Source organism: Centruroides sculpturatus, unplaced genomic scaffold, assembly GCF_000671375.1.
Source record: "Centruroides sculpturatus isolate CEXI.00-Female unplaced genomic scaffold, Cexi_2.0 scaffold33, whole genome shotgun sequence".
Taxonomy (NCBI): Eukaryota; Metazoa; Arthropoda; class Arachnida; order Scorpiones; family Buthidae; genus Centruroides; species Centruroides sculpturatus.
In genome coordinates this window covers 1,185,231-1,204,141 of record NW_019384325.1, presented here as the reverse complement: position 1 = coordinate 1,204,141, position 18,911 = coordinate 1,185,231, and the positions used below count along the sequence as shown (strand labels likewise).

The following is an 18,911-nucleotide window of genomic DNA, read 5'->3' as shown; positions in this document are numbered from 1 at the left end:
TATCGGCATCCCGGAGTTAAGCACTAAAAGTCAACTTAAAGTAGATTAAGTTGCATTAACCTTAAAGGGTGATAGCTCTTAAAGTTTATACTTTTTAGTAAGGAATCTTAAAATTCTCTCGAGAACTCTTAAGGATTTTTATAGGATTTTGTTTTTATTTAAAATACAAATGAAACTATTCAAACATTGCAATTTTGAAATTTACTTGTGCTTAAATTCTATTTAATTTCGATCCCCGTTTGATAGAATTTTATATAAATTATCCATAATAAACCCTAAAAACTCGAAATTTAAGGATTGATATGTGTTAAGAGGGTATTAAAATTACATTAAGCACAATAGAAACTCATCATAAGTGGAAGGATTTTTAGCTTCTCTCTCCGCGATGTCTGAAGATTTCTAGTGTTTTAAATAATAAATTATATATTTATATACAAGAAAATGTACTTTAAGGGTATTTTATAGTGTTTAAACAATCAAAAATTGTAGTTTTAGGCACTAAGAATCTATATAAAAAAGGAAGGAGATTCATTCTTTCTGTGAGCTTTCTGGGAGCAGAAATAAGACAAAAAGAAGAGAAAAGGGATTAAGTTAAACGATTTACTAATCTTATTTACACAAAATTTTAACATTTTTGAGGAGGGAAAACTGCTTTATAAAATTACTCGGTTTAACTTTTAAATTATGGAAAATTAATGACGTGTCTCTCTTGACATTTATAGGATTATTATGGCGCATCACTTCATTATCTTAATAACTCATTAATCCCGTCACTCTTCTATTTAAAGAGCACAAATTTCAACCAATTTAATCTTTAAAAAATATTTTAAAAAATAAAAAATGCAAATTCTTTATTGTATTTTTAAATTTTCTCCTGTTAAAAGTTTGAAAGAATCCTTCACGAGTGTCACGTTCTTAGTAGTATACAATGGGTGCCACGCTCCTCATCCTACTAAATAGTTGTGTTTTTATATGACGACAAGGCGAAGAACCCACTCAATTATACATTTACCATTAACAATAGTGGAATTTCTAGTAGGTAAGAGGTTACCCTTTGATATAAACAGTTAACCTTACTAAAAAAAAAAGCAGCGTACAACGTGAAAGGGATGAAAGATCTTTCATGTTTGCAACACGAGCTTCACGTAGAAGATTAACAGATGCAGCACTCCCCTTAATAAAAGCAAAACGAGCTGGTATATAGGGTGGGATAGGGTAGTAACAGGGGTATAGGGGCTTAAGAGGGAAGAGGAAACCTTCAAATCCAACTGGCATATTCAACCAGTTTATCATTAAGTAATCCACCGTAGAGGTGGCTGAAAAAATTCAAAATACAGAAGAAATATATATAAAAAAACTTGCTAAATTTATCAAATATATACTTAAAAGATTACATTTTCATACTTTATATATAAATTATTAATTTAATATTTAGAAAAATTCGTATTTAAGACGAAAGTTGAAGTATGGGGGCAGGGTTCATCACACGCATTGAAGGCGTTCATATATTTACCCGTGTATATATAAAAAGTCACGAACAGTTTTAAATATTAATCCTACTGCCAGACAGAAGCACATTTGTTCCTAATTGGGGAGACTGGTGGGCAAAACAAGCAACGTCCAGACGAAATGACGTCAGGAGATAAGGATTCGAGATCCACAGACATGCAGATTGCTAGCATTTTTTTTTTTTTCCTCCTCTTCCTGCTCTCCCCTTTCCCTGGGTGCGTGTAACCGGCACGGTCCGGGTCATAGAGGGGGTGACCATTATCGATCTCTCCCCTTTTTCCTATGCACGGGTATCATGAATGTTGTAGTGTCCCTTCGCTGGCAATCAATAAAGCAGGAAGCTTAGCTCCGGTCTGGTGCTGGAAGAGGTTACCATGGTAACTCTTCTTCGTTTCTCTCTCTCTCTCTCTCTCTCTATCTGGCCTAGCGACATTTACAAATCTCACTGCTTGTTTCTCCTTCCTTCCCCGTCCGCCATTTTGTACCATATCTTTTTCCGTTATTACTTTTTTTTTATTGTTTTTTTTCTATTGTTTAGACGGCATTATCCTCGAAATATTCATAGTATAACTTGGAAATTTTCGTGATTTTTTGGGGTTTAATACGTTTTAAACCTTTACAATTCCATTTCTTACCCTTTCTTTTAATGATTTACCTAGTTTTTAAGCGGCTGAAGTTGAAATTTCTCAAGAATATAAGACTGTGTGTGTTTCTCCCCCTTTACTCTTGTAATTTATTATGTAAAAAATCCCTTTTTCCTTGGCAGAAATTGTGATTTTATAACAATTTTTTGATATTTTAATCCCTCTAATCTTCGTAAGATGTGTTTATTATCTGACTAATCTTGTTCCAAGCCTTAAAAATTCGACTTGTGCAAATAACCACGCACTAAGCACCTTACTTTACGGGGTTATCTCTTAATATAATGACTCGATACGGTTTTTAGAGGTAGATTTTTAAAAATTCTAAAAAACTTTTTAATTAAGTTTATCTGTAATTTTGGGTAGTTCATCCGTACGTTCATTTATAGCTTAGAAGTATGATTATCGCTTATTTTACGGTTCTAGGGAGCAATTTTACAGTTAAAATAGCTAATTCATACAGTAAATTTACTGTTTATTAATTAAATTCTTTAATTAAAACTACAGGAAGGGATTAAATTCAAAATTAATTTAGTATCTGAGCGTTATTTACTGTAAATGAAAGTTGTATGAAGTTTATTAACGAATCGCTACGTGTAGGGATGTTTTAGGGAAATATTCATATGATAGGGAATTTTTGGTGTATTAGAATTCAAAAAGATAAAGTTGAATACATCAAAAAAGGCTACAAAAAAGATGAAATCCTTACAATCTTTAGAGAGTGAAATCCTTACGGATTTCTTAAAGTTGTAATATTAAAGGGGGGATTTTTTTAAGGGAAATTCTCACGTGATAGGGAAGTTTTGGTAAATTAGAAAGTTGAATAACTTGAAAAAGATAAAGGTGAAAGCCTTATAAACAATTTCGGAGGTTTACAACGCTTAGAAATGTTAAAAAAAAGAAGTGTTTTAGGGAAATATCCACATTGTTGGGGATTTTTGTTGTGTTACAAATTCAAGGAGCTAAAGTTGAATAAGTCAAGAAGTCTATAGAAAAGATGAAATCCTTAGAAACAATTTCGGAGCTTGCATTATTAAAGAGGGGGTATTTCGGAAGAAAAGGAGGTTAGATGGTTAGAAAAATCCCTATAGATATCACACTACAACTAAACCTCATTATTCTGTTATGCCGCATATCAATTTTCACCGATTCAGCCAATATAAAAGCAATCGTGTAAATCTGTAACTCTTTCTCATGCTGAATAAGCAAAGTGGATGTCGAGGAAAGAAGAAGAGAAGGAAGAAGAAGAATGAGGTAAACACTTATAGATTTAAGGTAGTAAGAAATCGCTTCAATAATGTTGAGTATAAAGCTTATATATCTTTTCCTTTCCCCTTAAGAGGGGGGACATAAAGTGGTAATGGACTCTACCAAAAGATATGCAAAAACTGCGCGCGCGTGTGTGCAGCACACATCTCTTTTTGGCAATCCGATGGCACGGGGTTTTTGTGAAAAGGGATCGAAAAATCCTACAGAAATCGACTCGAAATGTCTTTATGTGGCTGTCTAGCTTGGTGGGACGGGGGGAGGGAGGGCGTAGGGGGGAGAGTCACTGTCTCTGTATGCAGATCGACTGCCTGCTGCACACTACACAGACACGGCGGTCTTGAAAATCAGACATTTGTCCAAGAATCGATATGTTGGAGGGAAAGGATCACCTGGACTCAGACGGGGTGCAGCGGTGAAACGAAATTAGAATTTGACTGAAATTCGGTGAAATACCGAATTGCTCATTTATTCTCCGACTCTTCTTTTTTCCTCCTCCTCCTCCTCCTCCTCTCTGACCCCCCTTTGATGGTCTCTTTCCGGAGATATGACGTATTTATATATTCTCTTCCCCCTTTTTTCAATTATTTATACTCCGTTTACCTGTTTGGTTACTTTAACCCTTAGTCGTAGGGGTCGATTACTACCTTTGTTGACGTCCTAACTAATTACGGTAGCTCGTATTCGATGCCACCAACGTCGAACCTGGCGATTCGTTTCCTGTTTTTTACTTTTATAACGGGGATATTTGTAGGGTTTTTAGGGAAATTTTTCAGGGAAAAATTCTATTTTCTGAACTTATAAATACATGCTGAATTTTACGGAAATTTCGTACTGAATGATTTATGTATTAGGGAATTTTCAGGGAAATTTTATATCATAATAAACTTAAAGAATACTATATTTTAGGGAATTTTTTCGTCTATATATCGCTGTTGTTTTTAAATTTTATATTATAGAAATTGCAGCCATCGTAATTCTATTCAAATAATTTATCCGCAGGGAATTTAGGAAATTAGGGATTTATATATTAAAGTAATTCTTTAATGATATTCCCTAAAAAAATCTCCATTTTTTCCTCTATTTTCCCTAAAAACTCTCTATCTTTTTTACCAAAAAAATATCTCATTTAGTTCCTAAAAATTCCCCAAATTCGTTAACAATTCCTTAACAATATTCCCTAAAATTCCCCATTAATTTATCCTCTATTTTCCTTAAAACCTCTGTACTTTTTCCTACCAAAATTACCTCATCTAATGTAAAAAATTCCCCAAATTCTTACAAAAATACACCATAAATCGTCATCAAAATAAAAAGAATAATTACAAGAAGCAACAAAGACGTTCGACTTTATTACATTTTATAACATTTCCCTACAACTTTAAGGGCAAGAAAATGATCTGTAAAGACCTCAACGTCCACGTTTCGATCAAGGAAATTTAATTTCGAGTTATTGTGTTAAAAAAAAGGAAAAAAATAATAAATATAGAGAGTTAAGAGGGGGAAGCCGAGCATCAAAGCTTGCACTGTATGTATTAGAGATGTTTCACTTCACCATTTCCATCTTTATTACCCATAGACAAGATGGTGGGTTCGGAAAAGGATAAAAAAATTCAATAATATGGTTATGTCGTCCATACAGGAGCCTTATATATATATATATATATATTGAATTTTCGCAACTTTAACTTTTAAAGCACACCACACTTCCTTTCCCCTTTCATGTTTATGTCTAGTGTTATTGAGAACCACTCGGGGATATCCCCTTTGTTTTACATTGTTTTGACATATAAAGATCGTAAAATAAAGAAAAATTTCAGTTCCTCGTGTTACTCTCTTTTCCCCTTCACCCCCTTTTTTTGAATTCGAGACACGTGATTATTAAAATAAATCGAGTTTGGTAGGATTTAATTGTTTAGGGGAGGCCCCCTCCAATCTCGCGAGTTTCGATTTTTCTCTCTCTCTCTCTCTCTCTCTCTGTCTCTACCCGACGTTATTCTCGTTTTGCCCTCATAAAAGATAGGGTATAGGAGGCCTTAAAGGGGAGTGGTGATGAATCGCAACGTCTGATCAAACGGAAATTATGCTGCAGGATGTGAACGGAGTTAAATCGATGTCCCCTATAAGTTGAGGTAAATTGAAGATTTCTAACGTGTGTTAAGAGTTCGATTGAATGTCTAATTAGTCTAAATACATTGTTTGTGTTAGGGATGGTAAATAATTGAATAGAGTTTCGTGTAATCAGAAAGTCTAAGTAAGGTAGAGTTAAGTAGAGAGGTGTAAGAAGGTTGAATTTTAAATGGATTTAACTATAAAATAAAACTAAATTTTCAAGATATCAATAGAACTTGAAGGTCTAGAGGTAAATAGAAGGTCTAACAATGTACAGTTGACTAGAAAATCTAATTATGTAGGGTTGACTAGGAGGTGTGCTTAAGCAGAGTTGACTAAAAAAAAAGTTTAATTTAATTACATAGTCCTGACTCCTAAAGTTAACTAGGTCTAACTTCGTAGAGTTTATTAGAAGATCTAACTATAGTGTGGAGGACTAAGAGGCCTTTCTGAATAGAACTAAGAGTTGGTTAGAAGGCCTAACTACACAGAATCGACTAGATTTAACTAAATAAAATTGGAGATTTAAGTTTAATTAACTAAAAAAAATGGAATTAAAATGGGTTATTCCGAACATTTATCTATATAAATCTATGGGCCATTATGTTAAATAATAGATTTATAGTGTTTATAACTATCTACAATCTTGTTTTATGTTTGTATCTATTTTTTATAGGAGGAAGAGGAATTCAGACACGTACTACAGGGGGTGACAAAGCACAGAATTGTATAATTTTGTACATAAAATGTCACCATTTAACATAATTAATATTAAAATATACAAGACGAGAAAAAGTGACCGTTTTAATCTAAAAAATATCAATTTTTTTTCTTTTTTTACAGTTTAAAAAACTTAATAAATCTTCGTAGAATTCTCAACATCACGTGTCGACTCCTTATTTTGATTAGGAAGCGATGCAATGGGCTAAATTTAACATATCTGACACGAGGCAACGTCACGTTATGAGGTATAAAAGGGGCAGCATAAAATTTTAATATATTTAGATATAGAGGGGAAAAAATAGAAACATCAATTTGATACGGGGTTTAAACTCGTTAACCTTTAATCGAGCTTTATCCAGGTATGACCTACCTGGATGTCTCTCTCTCTCTACCTCTTTCTCTATCTCTCTCCCTTTTCCATTTTGCTAATAACACCTTGCCAAGACGACATCACCTGACCAACATGCATCACCATGACAACGCGTTTTACCCCCTAAAGGCTCCAACGAATCCGTTCGCTCACCCCTACCTTACGTCTCTCCCCCGTTTTTCCCCCTATGGGAGAGAAACCCGTTTTCGCTAGAATTCATGCGATGCGTGAAGATCGTACACACTTTTGATGCTTTTACATCACAGCCGATTGCACTTATACCTGGATGACCATCAGGAGTCATTACTAAAGTTAGAAGAGTCTCTAAACTCTGTCAAGGATGCCGTATTTTTAGATGGAAGAGGGGTGTTCTTAGCTCGTGCAACCACAACCCTCTGACGCTGAAGAATTTATGAGAATGAAGGATTTATAGGTTATAATATCGATGATGGCATGGGGAGATTTCAATTTTTTTTTTGCTTGTTAAAGTATAGGTTTTTGTTTAAAAAAAAAGGATTACAGGCCTCATTACGGTAGAGATGCCCGCTCGGGAGAGATGTCACAGTACGAGTTAACGGTATTTTCACCTAAAATTAAATAAAAATGGAGCATCTCTCCATCACTTTATTCATAAACGTGAAGTCCTGATGCAAAATTATAAGGATTTTCTATTAATAACCCCTAAATTTTAGCGAAAAATACAGAATTAAAACTTTTTAGGGGAAGAAAATAAGGATTGTTATAGAAGATACATTTTAATTTGGAGGAAACTCAAAATTTTTTCTAGATTTGCATATAATCTTAATAAAAAAATAATTTTCTACTAAACATCCCACCAAAAACCATAAAATTGTATATTTACCTCCAAATATATATGTACTATAAAGTACAGTAGGCCTACATACACGAAAAATATATACTATAATTTATAGAAAAATTACGATACAATTTAACGATTTTTTTTACAGATTTTAGTAGTATTAAGACATATTTCAGTACAATTAAGGTGAATTTTCTCATAAATTTTAGTGATAGAAGTGTATATTTCTGGGGCACGGTAAACATGTAGCGCAGAATAAAAGGTAATACACCTTTCCTTTTTATATTGGGGGAAGAAGTGCTCCTGGGGATGTCAAGAAAGATGCGTTGACGTACAGTACATCCGCAGAAAGGAGGGATTCTAACACCCCTTTTCTTTTTTGGGGGAGAAGTACACCTTTATTGACACCCTCCGAAACAAAGGAATATTTCTATGTCCCATTTGAGTCTTAATGACTCAGGTTACGTGGAGCCAATGGACCTTACCATGCTCTAATAAATTTAGAAAATTTTTTTGACTTTTTACCTCAGTTTCTAAAAATTCATATATTTTAGAAGTTTGAAGGGCATTCATGCAGATCGTTAAACAAAATTTCTGGTAATGGGCACACGAACCTGTCGTTCCTCTTAAGCAAAAAGAATACTCCTTGATGATCTTGCTCTTGATCCATAAATTAAACTTTCATAAACAGGAGTCATTCATTTATACTTACATTCTCATAATTTATGACCATTCATACGAGCTACGAAAGTTATGGTAGGAGAATTCTTCAAACGTAGGACTTAATTTTATGGTTTCTTGCACGATTTCTTACGAACTACCCATTATTATGGCTTTAAAGACCAATTTAAACCCATTGGTCCATAAATTCTTGGTTCCACTAGTTAAACTACAGGACCTTTTTTGGGAGAATTTATACATTAATGGGCTCAATATAAATAATATTAGACCCATTCGTGGAATATATAACTAGATTAATGTGCCCAATATATGTATATACCTTCAATTTTAGGTACATTTCAGGGTCATAAGTGAAGAATTTTACGATCGAACGGGCGCTTAATTTGTTTATATAGGCCTATATATAAACAATGGCCCTATTTAGGTTTAGTTAACCCATTTACACATGCCAATAGAGTTGCAAGTTGGGGTAGGACATATCTAAACTCGTTAGTCATGGGCGTTCTGCGTATCTTGTCTATGATTTGCTCCTTAATGCTTTTGATCCCAAATTCTCCCCCCCATTAATAGCAAGATACATATCTAAATTATTTATCCTCCTTGTGTACTTCAGTCACGGGTAGGTAGATGTGGCACAACGAACGAACCACTTTGCTCGGTTGACAAGGAATTATGAATTGCACTTTATCATTGCTTTCCTGTCACTGTTTATCTTTCTAAGGCACTGAAATATGAAGTCACACTTCATTTCCTCAAAACACAAGTGGGAAAGGTGACAGAAAATCGTGCTCCAGGCTACTAAATAGTGGGGCATCCTACAGAAAACTTCTTTTTTTTAATAACTCTTCCGTGTGATAACTTCGCTTATTATAGTAGCAGGAGGCATACATAAGGCCTTAGCGCGTGAGGAAGTTTCGTAAACATCCCTCGTATGTTGTTTGATTGATCTATAACGGAGGCCTCCTATCTGCAAGCGTAATTTGTTAATTGGGGTTGAATACGTGGTTAAATGCTTCCTAAGTACGGTGTTATTAGGGATTGAAGATATGATGGAGGAGGTTAAAGGCCTTCTATTTACACATGCTTTGTTAATACCAGATTTAAAATATGTTTAAAAATACTACAGGGCCTCTATTTAAAGACGTTAATAGAGGGTTAAAAAGTTAATTAGATAGCACCCATTATTATTAGAGGGTTAAAATTAAGGTTAATGATCTGGAAGCCTCCTATCTACAGGCATATATTCTAAATAAAAGGTTATAAATGCGATTAAATATACAAAAGGCCTTTTATATTGTTAATGGGAGGCTTCAAATACGATAATGGATAATAGAAGCATTCTATCTACTGCTAATAAAAGGCTATAAAAATGGGGCTATTATAAATTTTTTATGACCCTTTTGAAGGTATTAAATGTTGATTAAAATCAAATTTTGTAACCAAAATTACGATAATTATAATTAATTAATTAGTTAATTTAACAATTACACTCATTTTAATTTAATAAATAAATAAAAATAAAATTCATAAACCTATGCTACTACAGTAACAAAAGAGGATTTAAGAGTAGGCTATTAGCTTTATAATGGAGCAAACACCGCAATTACTGTAATAAACAACAATTTTCTACTTAATTCTGTTGTTTATTGTTGAAACAATACGACAATTATCGATTAAATAGGGGCTAAAAAAATAAATAAATAATTTTCTAAGCAGTACTTTTACATAAACAAAAATGGAAGGAGTTAAAGTGAAGCCAACACTATAGTATTAATAAATAATAATTTTTTTACCCCTTTTTGTGTTCATTTTATTACACCAAAATATACAAGTTTAATTAATTAACTAACTTTAAACAATGAAATTTCTACCTAATTGTGACGTAAACAAATAAAATCCCTAAATCTCGCGTGCTACTAGAGTAACAAGTGGGAAGGAGTTAAAGACAAGCGGTGTTTTTTTTTAAAAGGGTGAAAATATCGGGAGTCAATCACGACGATAATAATAAAGAACAATTTTCTACTCCATTTTGTTGTTTTTTTTTTTCTGTGTTACTGTAGTAGTACATTACATCAATCAGCAAGCGATGGTTGCTTCTAGAAATAAGTTTTGACGCAACATTTACCACTGTTTTGCTGTGATTTACCCAAAAGCTGTCATCTCTAACTATATATAATTAAGTACGCCAGTCAAATCCCACATATCTGTATCCTGAGGGATAGAAGGGCCGTGATTCGCTCCAAGCTGCAGACGTAGGATGCACGGGCCAAGCACACTACTGGAAAAGCACAGCCTGCTGCAGTCCGATTGGTCAACCTCTCATCCAATAGTGCAACGCACTGGACATTGGGGGTGGAGTGAAGCGTAGACGCCCACAACGACACGGAGTCAGGCGTACTCTACATTAAAAAAAAATATCCGTTTATCTAACCTACCTTATTACCGTAAACAATTAAAAGAACACGAGACGTAGGGGTGGGTATTATTATTATTATTATTAATTATTACTTAATTAATACGCCATATTACTTTAGTAACGAATAGGTAGGTAAGTGGTGTATTGTGCACGCGCACGGGGCTTAGGAAATTAGTTGGCGACGAATTAGAAAGGTGGCGATTTTTTTATTTGGAGGGGGAATTTTTCGAACGGGTTTGAGAGTTTTTTTAGTGTTGCCACACTCGCAACACCTTCGCGAATTGACCGGGAGTAAAGAGAAAAGAGGGAGTTGGGTGTTTTTCCCATAATGCACGCGAAGCAAGGTAATGATCGTTAAGGATAATAACGTAGACGGAGTGAAACAGCCAAGGAGGACCCGCGCCTCCTAATCGTGCCATTAATACTGCGAGCGTAGAAGGAAATGGCGGCAGATGCCCGGTGTGAGCTCAACGACTACTTCGCCCCGCTAGTGTCAATCACGTGCCAGTGGGCTGACCCACGATGGACCCGCACCATCCGGCCACTCCTCTGCGGCCTTGGTGTAGAGCGCGGACTCGCCAAGCGCCGTCACACGTCGAAGCTGCTGTCCCGACTCTCAGACACGCGCACAGTCAAGAGTGGGCGACCGACCAAAGCCAGACAGGAGTGTTGTGTGTTGCCGGTCGCAGTTCATACCCGTCCGTGTTTCGGTGTGTTGCAAGTTTTGTGTGTGTGTTTTTTTATGTGTGTGGACCGGGGATTAAATAAATAATAATAATAAAAAATATATATATATACATACATGTATAAACATAAATAACATCAAAGGCGTAATAACGTTACGTGTATATGACACACCAGGAATGAGGACCTACTCCAAGTTCGAAGACAGTTTACCTGTCGTTGTGTGGTGATGGAGCGGTTGTAAACCCCGGACGGATCCTTCGACTTCGTTTGCACCTTTCGACTGGACTGTGGATATTTTTTGACTGTTTCGGTGGGTGGTGTGTGTGCGTGCCAGTGTCCCCTAACACGTTGGTGTCGGCCGCGCGCTGACAGGGGGACCCACGTCGAAGCTCGGGTTTTTAGCACCCCTTTTTTCCCCGATATCCGCGGCGCCTCTCGTGGCTCGACGTGCGAAGAGGCTACGAACTGACTCCGATGTGACATTGTCCAACGCAGGTGCTCACCCATTCTGAATACCCAGCATGCATTAGCGGTCGCCATCTTTGTTGGTCTTTGTGTCCACGCAGACGTGTGTGAGGACGGTGTCCCACAGTCGATGAGATGTCACGGCGAAAACAGGAGAAACCGCTGCCCAGGAAGAGAGTTTTGGCAGGTAAGTGCCGCTGGGCCTTCGGACACCCGGCGAGAGGGGGTAGCGCGCCCGGCGCCGCGCCGGACAGCGTCCTTCCTTCTCGCACCGCCGCTGGTCAGGGGGGTTATCCCGCGTAATGGCGGCCCTCGTGCGATTTTTCCAGCCCGACACCCGAACGGACAGTGACGCTCGGTGTCGCCTCTACTCCCGTCGGCCGGTGAACAACCTCCCTTAAGGTCCGTCGGCTGGAAAGGGCTATTTTTTGGACGGGCGCGCGGGACGTTCCGCCGGCCCTCTCTGCCTCTCCTCTACGGCAGAGTTAGCACGTGACGAGACGGACGCACTTCCTAAAACCCGTCACCTCCCTCTACGGGCCCTGCAGGGCTCTTCTTGGCTCTCCTTCTTCTTCCACTACCCACCGGGCGGTTGTTCGTACCGATGTCCCGCTTCCATGCTCGACGGCGCTCCGTCGCCGCTCTCACGTCGCCGTCGGCACACCGGCTTCCGTCTTAACCAATCCCTTCGCCTCCCTCCCAACCGCAATTAAGGGTCCTAATTAAGTGACGTCACCGGACACATCCCGAATTTTCACCTAAAACGCGAATAAAAACCCAAAATCGCCATTAGACACCTCTCTACGCTTACACTCTAATGGGTACGAGTGCCGTTGGGATGTCTGCATCCAAAACTCGTCTCCGTTCGTAAATTTTGGCCAATTACGGCTCCTTTCCTACCTCATACCGGCGTAAACAATCTCTTATACTTGTTTATAAACCTTAAGTCTCGCCATATTGTGTAATATATGAGTTATTTGTTTATGTCAACATGCAAAAATGATGTTTCCAGTCGGCAGTCTTTCAACCTAACTAAAGCATCGTTCGAACAGGAAATAAAACGTTTAAAGTTATAAATAAAAAGGGACAAAGCTCAATTATCCTTTAGAAAATGTAACAGATTTTTACAATGATTCTAAAAAGAAAAAAAATATATGAGTCAAGTTCAGTTGAGCTTCAAAAAAAATCAACCAAATCACAAATAATCTTACTTAATAAAGTATTTGTAACTATAAACAGCTTCTATTTATCATATAAACCGGTTTTTCTTATTCATAATTTTTTAATTTTATAAATTAAAACATTTTTTCTCTAAATTTTATGTTACTTAATTCATGTAAATTAGAAATAAAAACAAAAAAAAAAGTCAATGCTTATGTTTCTTTAATGTTTTAATTGTGTCTTGTTATTTAATTATAATTATCTTAACCTTTTTTTTTTCCTTAAATATTTAATTTTATATCATAATTAAGTTTAATATATATTTTAAACTTTCAGACAAAGTTTATAAGAGTTTGTTCTGGGTTATTTATAAAGTTTACTATTTATAGCAGTTCTGTAACTTGAACCAGGCTATACAGTAAAAACTCACCTGATAGACCTAATCTTTTAAATTTTTCTTACATTTTATACATTAAAATAGCTTCAAATTATGCTTAATTTTAAAGCATTTTTTATTATTTAATATATATATAATTTTCTATAAATTTAAATTCATTTTATAAGGTGTGTTTAATTGTAAATTTTATATGAATTTTCTAACATTCAGGCTCATGTATTTCAATGCATATTGTGAAAGACTCAACAGGCTACTTGATTTTTCATAAATTAATTATTAAAATTATTAATCTAAGCTTATTTCTATGCTGTTTTTTTGCTATAGGAAGTCAGGATTTAAAATTATAAATTAAGGCTGAAGGTTTGTTATAGATTTATTTCATTAAAAATTAAGGCTCGGCTTCTTTTTATCTTCTTATTTAATTAGAAATTAAGGATTAAGAATTTTTTTTTAATTTAGTTTTGAGACTTTTTTTGTATGTTTCTTTAGCAGAAATCAAGGCTCAAAGATTTTATTTGTCTTTTTAATTAGAAATTAAGGCTGTGGCTTTGTTTGTTTATTTTTTTTTTAAATTAAAAACTAAGGTTGAAGGTTCTTCATAAAATTTTATAAATCTAAAAATTAATATTGAGATAAATTTTCCTATGTTATAAAGTCAAAATAAAGGCTTAAAACTCGGAAAAAATTATTAAAATTAGAGATAATTTTTTGATATTTTATAATAATTTTTAAGGCTCAAAATTCTTTAAATTCTGTACATTAAATTATTAAGCTTCAAAGTATTAAAATTCAGTTTTTAAATTTAGAAATTTGTAAAAATTCAGGCTCAATTTATTTTTATATATGAAAAATAAAGGCTTAATCTAGTTTTATAAGCAAAAATATGTAAGGTTTTATTTATTTTTTAAAGTCTTTACAGCTAAATTTAATATAAAAAGATTGAAAAAAATAAATTAAGGCTCAAGTTTTTTTTAATATTAAGTCTTGAGGCTATTTATCCATTTATTTTTTAATATTTTTAAGATTTAATCTCATTTTTTAAGTCTAGAAAGTAATAAAAATCATTAATCTTTGTTATTATTGTTTCTAATCAAAGATTTTATAATTTTAAAATCAATTTATGATTAAAGATCTTAGATAATAATTTTTTTAGATATAAACTAGATTAATAAATGCTTTTTTTTAAGATTGAAAGTCTTGATTATCATCAATTAAAAATAAAAAAAGAATAATAATAATAAATAAAAGGGGGAAGAACAGAATATTTATGGCAGATCTTCCTGAATAGATAAGATCAAGTTTTCTTGATTTTACCCATAAATTTCTAGGTTTTATGACTGAAAATTCAGGTTAAAAGGCACAAAAAAGTATTCTAGCCTGAATTTTCAGCCAGAAAAATCAAGAATGTAACCTGAATTTTAGTTATGAAAAGAAAAGTCGAGGTAGAAGGCTAAAATTTAGCCTAAAAGTTTATAATATGCCTTTGAGCCTTAATTTTCTATGATAAAAAGCAAGAATTGTGACTTTAAGCTTGAATTTAAATTTAAAAATTGGCTAAAAAGGCGCTTAAAACGACTATTAAATAATTATCAGGCTAAAAAGAAAGAAAGGTTTGAAAGGCTATTACGTGTTTCAAAGATATACAAAATTATTACCAAATATTTTTTTGGCTCAAAGGCTAAAATATGATCTAAAGGCATAGTTTATGCTTCCTTAGCCTGATTATTCGTTAATATAATTTGTAATAAAGTAGAAAATGATAAACGAAACTTTTATCGAAGACTACATAGCCTTATCACAGGCTCATTTCTACGAAAATTAATTCAATTCCTCGAACCCAGTTAAATTAATAAAGTTTAAATTATGCTAATTTTAATTTATTTTACAAATAAGTATTTTGTAAAAAGGGAATTTTCTTTATTCTAAAATAAGATGGCCCCATTATGGATCCAGTTAACCCTTGTAAAAAAAATGTTATATTCCAGTTTTTAAGGTTAAAGGTTATTTATTGAGTGGATTTCTTTGAAGTTTGTCAATCGTAAAAAATTGTACAGGCTTTAAGGAATGAGAAATGGCCGTTTTTCGTGTGTCCCTAATGACCTTTGACCCCGTCCAAGTGTAGGATATTTGAATCTTATGTTCAATGGACGGGAACATTATAGAAGAATTGAACTAATAAATTGGATGATGTTTTTAGAATTTGATAACAGTTGTTCTGTAGATAAATATAGATAATGGTAAGAGGACAAGTTCAGTGTTTTTTATGTTTTTAGATGGGTTAAGCATGTGTGGATTTAACTGTCAATTAGTGAGTTTTTTGCCTTTTTTTCTTAAAAAAATAAAGATTTTAATCCTTTAATTTAATTTCGAATTAATTGCCGATTATCTCGTGTCCCCCCAATAAACAAATAAATAAATCTGACCCTTTATTGACCAGGTATAGGGATTTATAAGGGTACTAAAGTATGAATCAAAGGTCAGGGACTTATGTAAATCCATTGTTAAATTTAGAATCGATGTGTATGTGTTTAAAGGCCTTTAAAAAATTTTGATTTTAAGAGATTGCCGCTAGTTGATAATGAGGCGCGCGCGCGTGTGTGTTTGTGTATGTAGTCGCTTAATTTAAAATTCGATTTCCTCCGTAAGAGTCCCACATACGTGAGGTTAATCGGAAGATTGCCTCACTACCGACAAGTAATAAAAATTAAGGCCACACGACGACGTTGCTGGTAATCCCCGAACAATCACCAGCATTAATGACAGCTTCTTCCTGTTCAGTAATTCAGGCATTTGTCAACACATGTTCGATCCGCAATCATCTTCTCCAACCCTCCTTACGCACTACAATCTTCTCTCTCGTCTCTTAAGGCTTTCGAGCCTTATTTTAAGGTCGTTACAGCCTTAAACAACCCTTAAAGGCTATTAATATCTCATTGTTTGTTCTTTTAGAATCACTTCCTTTTTTGATAATTTGAAAGTGTTTTTTTTATCCCTGTAATTTAAACGTAAGCGAGCCTTAATGTAAGCCTTATTTTAAATTTTTAATATACATTAAAGGCTAAGCTGAGTGCTCGTAGTGTCATTGTTTACATTTTTTTTCAATCGCTTATTGTCGTTAATGTATTGATTTTTTTACTGGGGTGAGTAAATTGTTTTGATTCCTTGATCTAATAATTTATTTTTAGATAAAATTACTTACGTTTTCATTTCTTAACATCGTATCACTTTAAAAAAAAAATCTACCTCTTAAACTATCGTAGTTCTTGAGCCTTAATTTAAGCCTGAAAGTTTGAACCTTAACGCGTGTCACTGTGGATAAGGACCTTAATGTAAATTAGTGCGGTTAGAGCCTTAAAAAATCAAACTCAGATTTAAGCCTTAATATAAGCCTGATGAAATCTCAGCCTTATTATAATGTAGCATGATTAGAGCCTTAATATAAGAGTGTAGATGGCATTTAAGAATCTCACTGTTTGATTACTTTGTTGACCTTTTCGGTAGGGGTTAGACCATTCGATTCCCTAAATTTAACACTGTAAATGTTTAGGAACCAAGCGTAATTATTAAGGATGCTTACGAGTTGGCAGTTTTTAAAATTCGTTGTTAAATTCTACACATAAAATGAGTAACGCGCAGTGTTTAAAGGAAATCGACCCCCCACCTTAACTGTATCATTGATGCTAGACAAGATCGTTCACCTAATTTTCTGCACATAGTTAATTAGGTAGTTAAACTGTAACAGTGAGTGGAGTATTGTCGAAAGGTGGCAAGACCCAACGACCACCAATTCGTTTTGTGAACTATCAGGACATCACTGCATTTACTGACAGGCAAGAGGACCTGGCGAATCCCTCAGGAGGTAGTAAATGACACGTGGACCAATTTACGGGCACATTTAGTCAACTATGTAGCCTTCCCCTATACCTAAACTTTATAGTAGGATGTGCAAGTGGCGAATATTCTGTTTTCCTCTACCTTCTACAGCCTTACTCAATCAGTTAAGAGCCTGGACGATACAACTTTTTACCTCTAAAGGTTACGCTGATTGGTTTATATTGTTTATTTTTTGGATGGTCCCCTTCTCGTTTCGGTTCCCGAGCCCGTATATTGTAAAAAAAACTACGTGATCCGATCCGGTTTTAGAGCAGTTGTAGGAGCAATGCCCCTCCCTTTCTTTGTACTAAAACGTGGAAGACGACTCCTTAAATCTTTTCTTTTTTTTTTAACATTTTCGTTGAGTGTCACCTATAGTATAATATATATATATATATACTGTATATATTCCCTGTTTCCTAAAGTGTATCCGGCCCAAAATTCCCGTTCTGTATCCTGAGAGGAGAACCCCCTCCCCGTCTCGACGACCCAAAAACCTATTTGGGCACTCACATAATTATCACCGGATCTTACACCCCCCCGCTAACTCTAATCCAGGTTTATCGTAATCCGTACAAACTAGGGTGGGTCATAACAGTGGAAAGAAACTTAAAAATATCCCCAAATTTTAGTGGTGAGCGACTTTCATAAGGGTGTATTTTATATATTGCTTTGGGGTGAGCGGCGATATCCACCCCGTCTACATTGATTATGACGTAATCTCTTCTAGAAATTCCACCGGATGGGAACAGCTGTCCTTACTCTCTGTTGTCCAACTCACCATGTGCCAAAAATTATAGACCCCCTCGGGCAGTAGAAAGAAGAATGTTCTGCTGTGTGATGTCTCGGATGAGCTCAACCTCCTGTAGTTCCCCTTATACCTTCCTTTATACATATATATATGTATATATATATATAACTTTGTGCTTACGGACCTACACTGTATATTGTATGCATATAAGGCTTTAGATAGATGCTATCTTTATTCACTAGGTGCCGAACACACAAAATTCCCGTGGACCTCACCCTACACATATTACAGATATTCATCTTTATAAACTGACAGGTTTATTATAAAGATCGTTGTGTATATGTTAAATTACTTGGAAGCATTTAACTTTTATAACTCGTAACACGGTGTTAGCATTCATTTTTGGGCGGAGTCACGTGTTTTTCGCTTGATATTTTATTATTATTCCTCCGTACACTTTACGAATTTAACGCTCACTTTGTGGGGGGGGTGACGTTATAGGGAAAAGGAGAGTTTTAACTATTAATTTGTCAGGAAGTCAAACTGTTAATTTTATTATCTATAGTTAAACTATTATTAGATTTTTTTTAGGAAATTTCTTTGGATTAATCAGTTGAGGGATGGCTCATTGTAATCTACGTATATATATATTACTTACCTGTCATTAAAATTGGATTTTAGACAGCGAAAATTTCTTTATTATTTCTAATTTGTTGTGTTTCTTTTATTCTTGGGTTCGAAAAAATATTTGGCAGCAACAGGAATTTTTGGACAGTTTCGCATCATTGTTTTCTACATCCGCATCACTTTCTTATCTCAAATAGTGAATTTTTCCATGGTTTAACTGCATTTTACCCCCTCCCAAAATGACATTTTTGATAATTTAGAGTCGGAAGAACACTTCCGAGAGCCAAAAACTTGGCCCTCTTTTAAATTTCAACCATTTCGAATCGTTTAAAATAGCGAATTTTTGGATAGTTTTAAATCATTGTTCACTATCTTTTCGTCACTTTCTAACGGAGTTTCTACCCCGTTAAGA

General features: G+C 34.7%; 1 protein-coding gene across 2 annotated transcripts in view; it reads left to right on the top strand.

Annotated features, from left to right (window-relative positions):
• Window positions 1-10,797: 10,797 nt before the first annotated feature.
• LOC111627285 (B-cell lymphoma/leukemia 11A-like) overlaps window positions 10,798-18,911 on the top strand; it is an 80,639-nt gene continuing 72,525 nt past the window's right edge. For both annotated transcript variants that reach the window (XM_023370869.1, XM_023370859.1), the window contains exon 1: window positions 10,798-11,877. In XM_023370869.1, coding sequence (XP_023226637.1) covers window positions 11,826-11,877 — 52 coding nt within the window. In that variant the 5' untranslated portion in view covers window positions 10,798-11,825. The remainder of the gene's footprint in view (window positions 11,878-18,911) is intronic.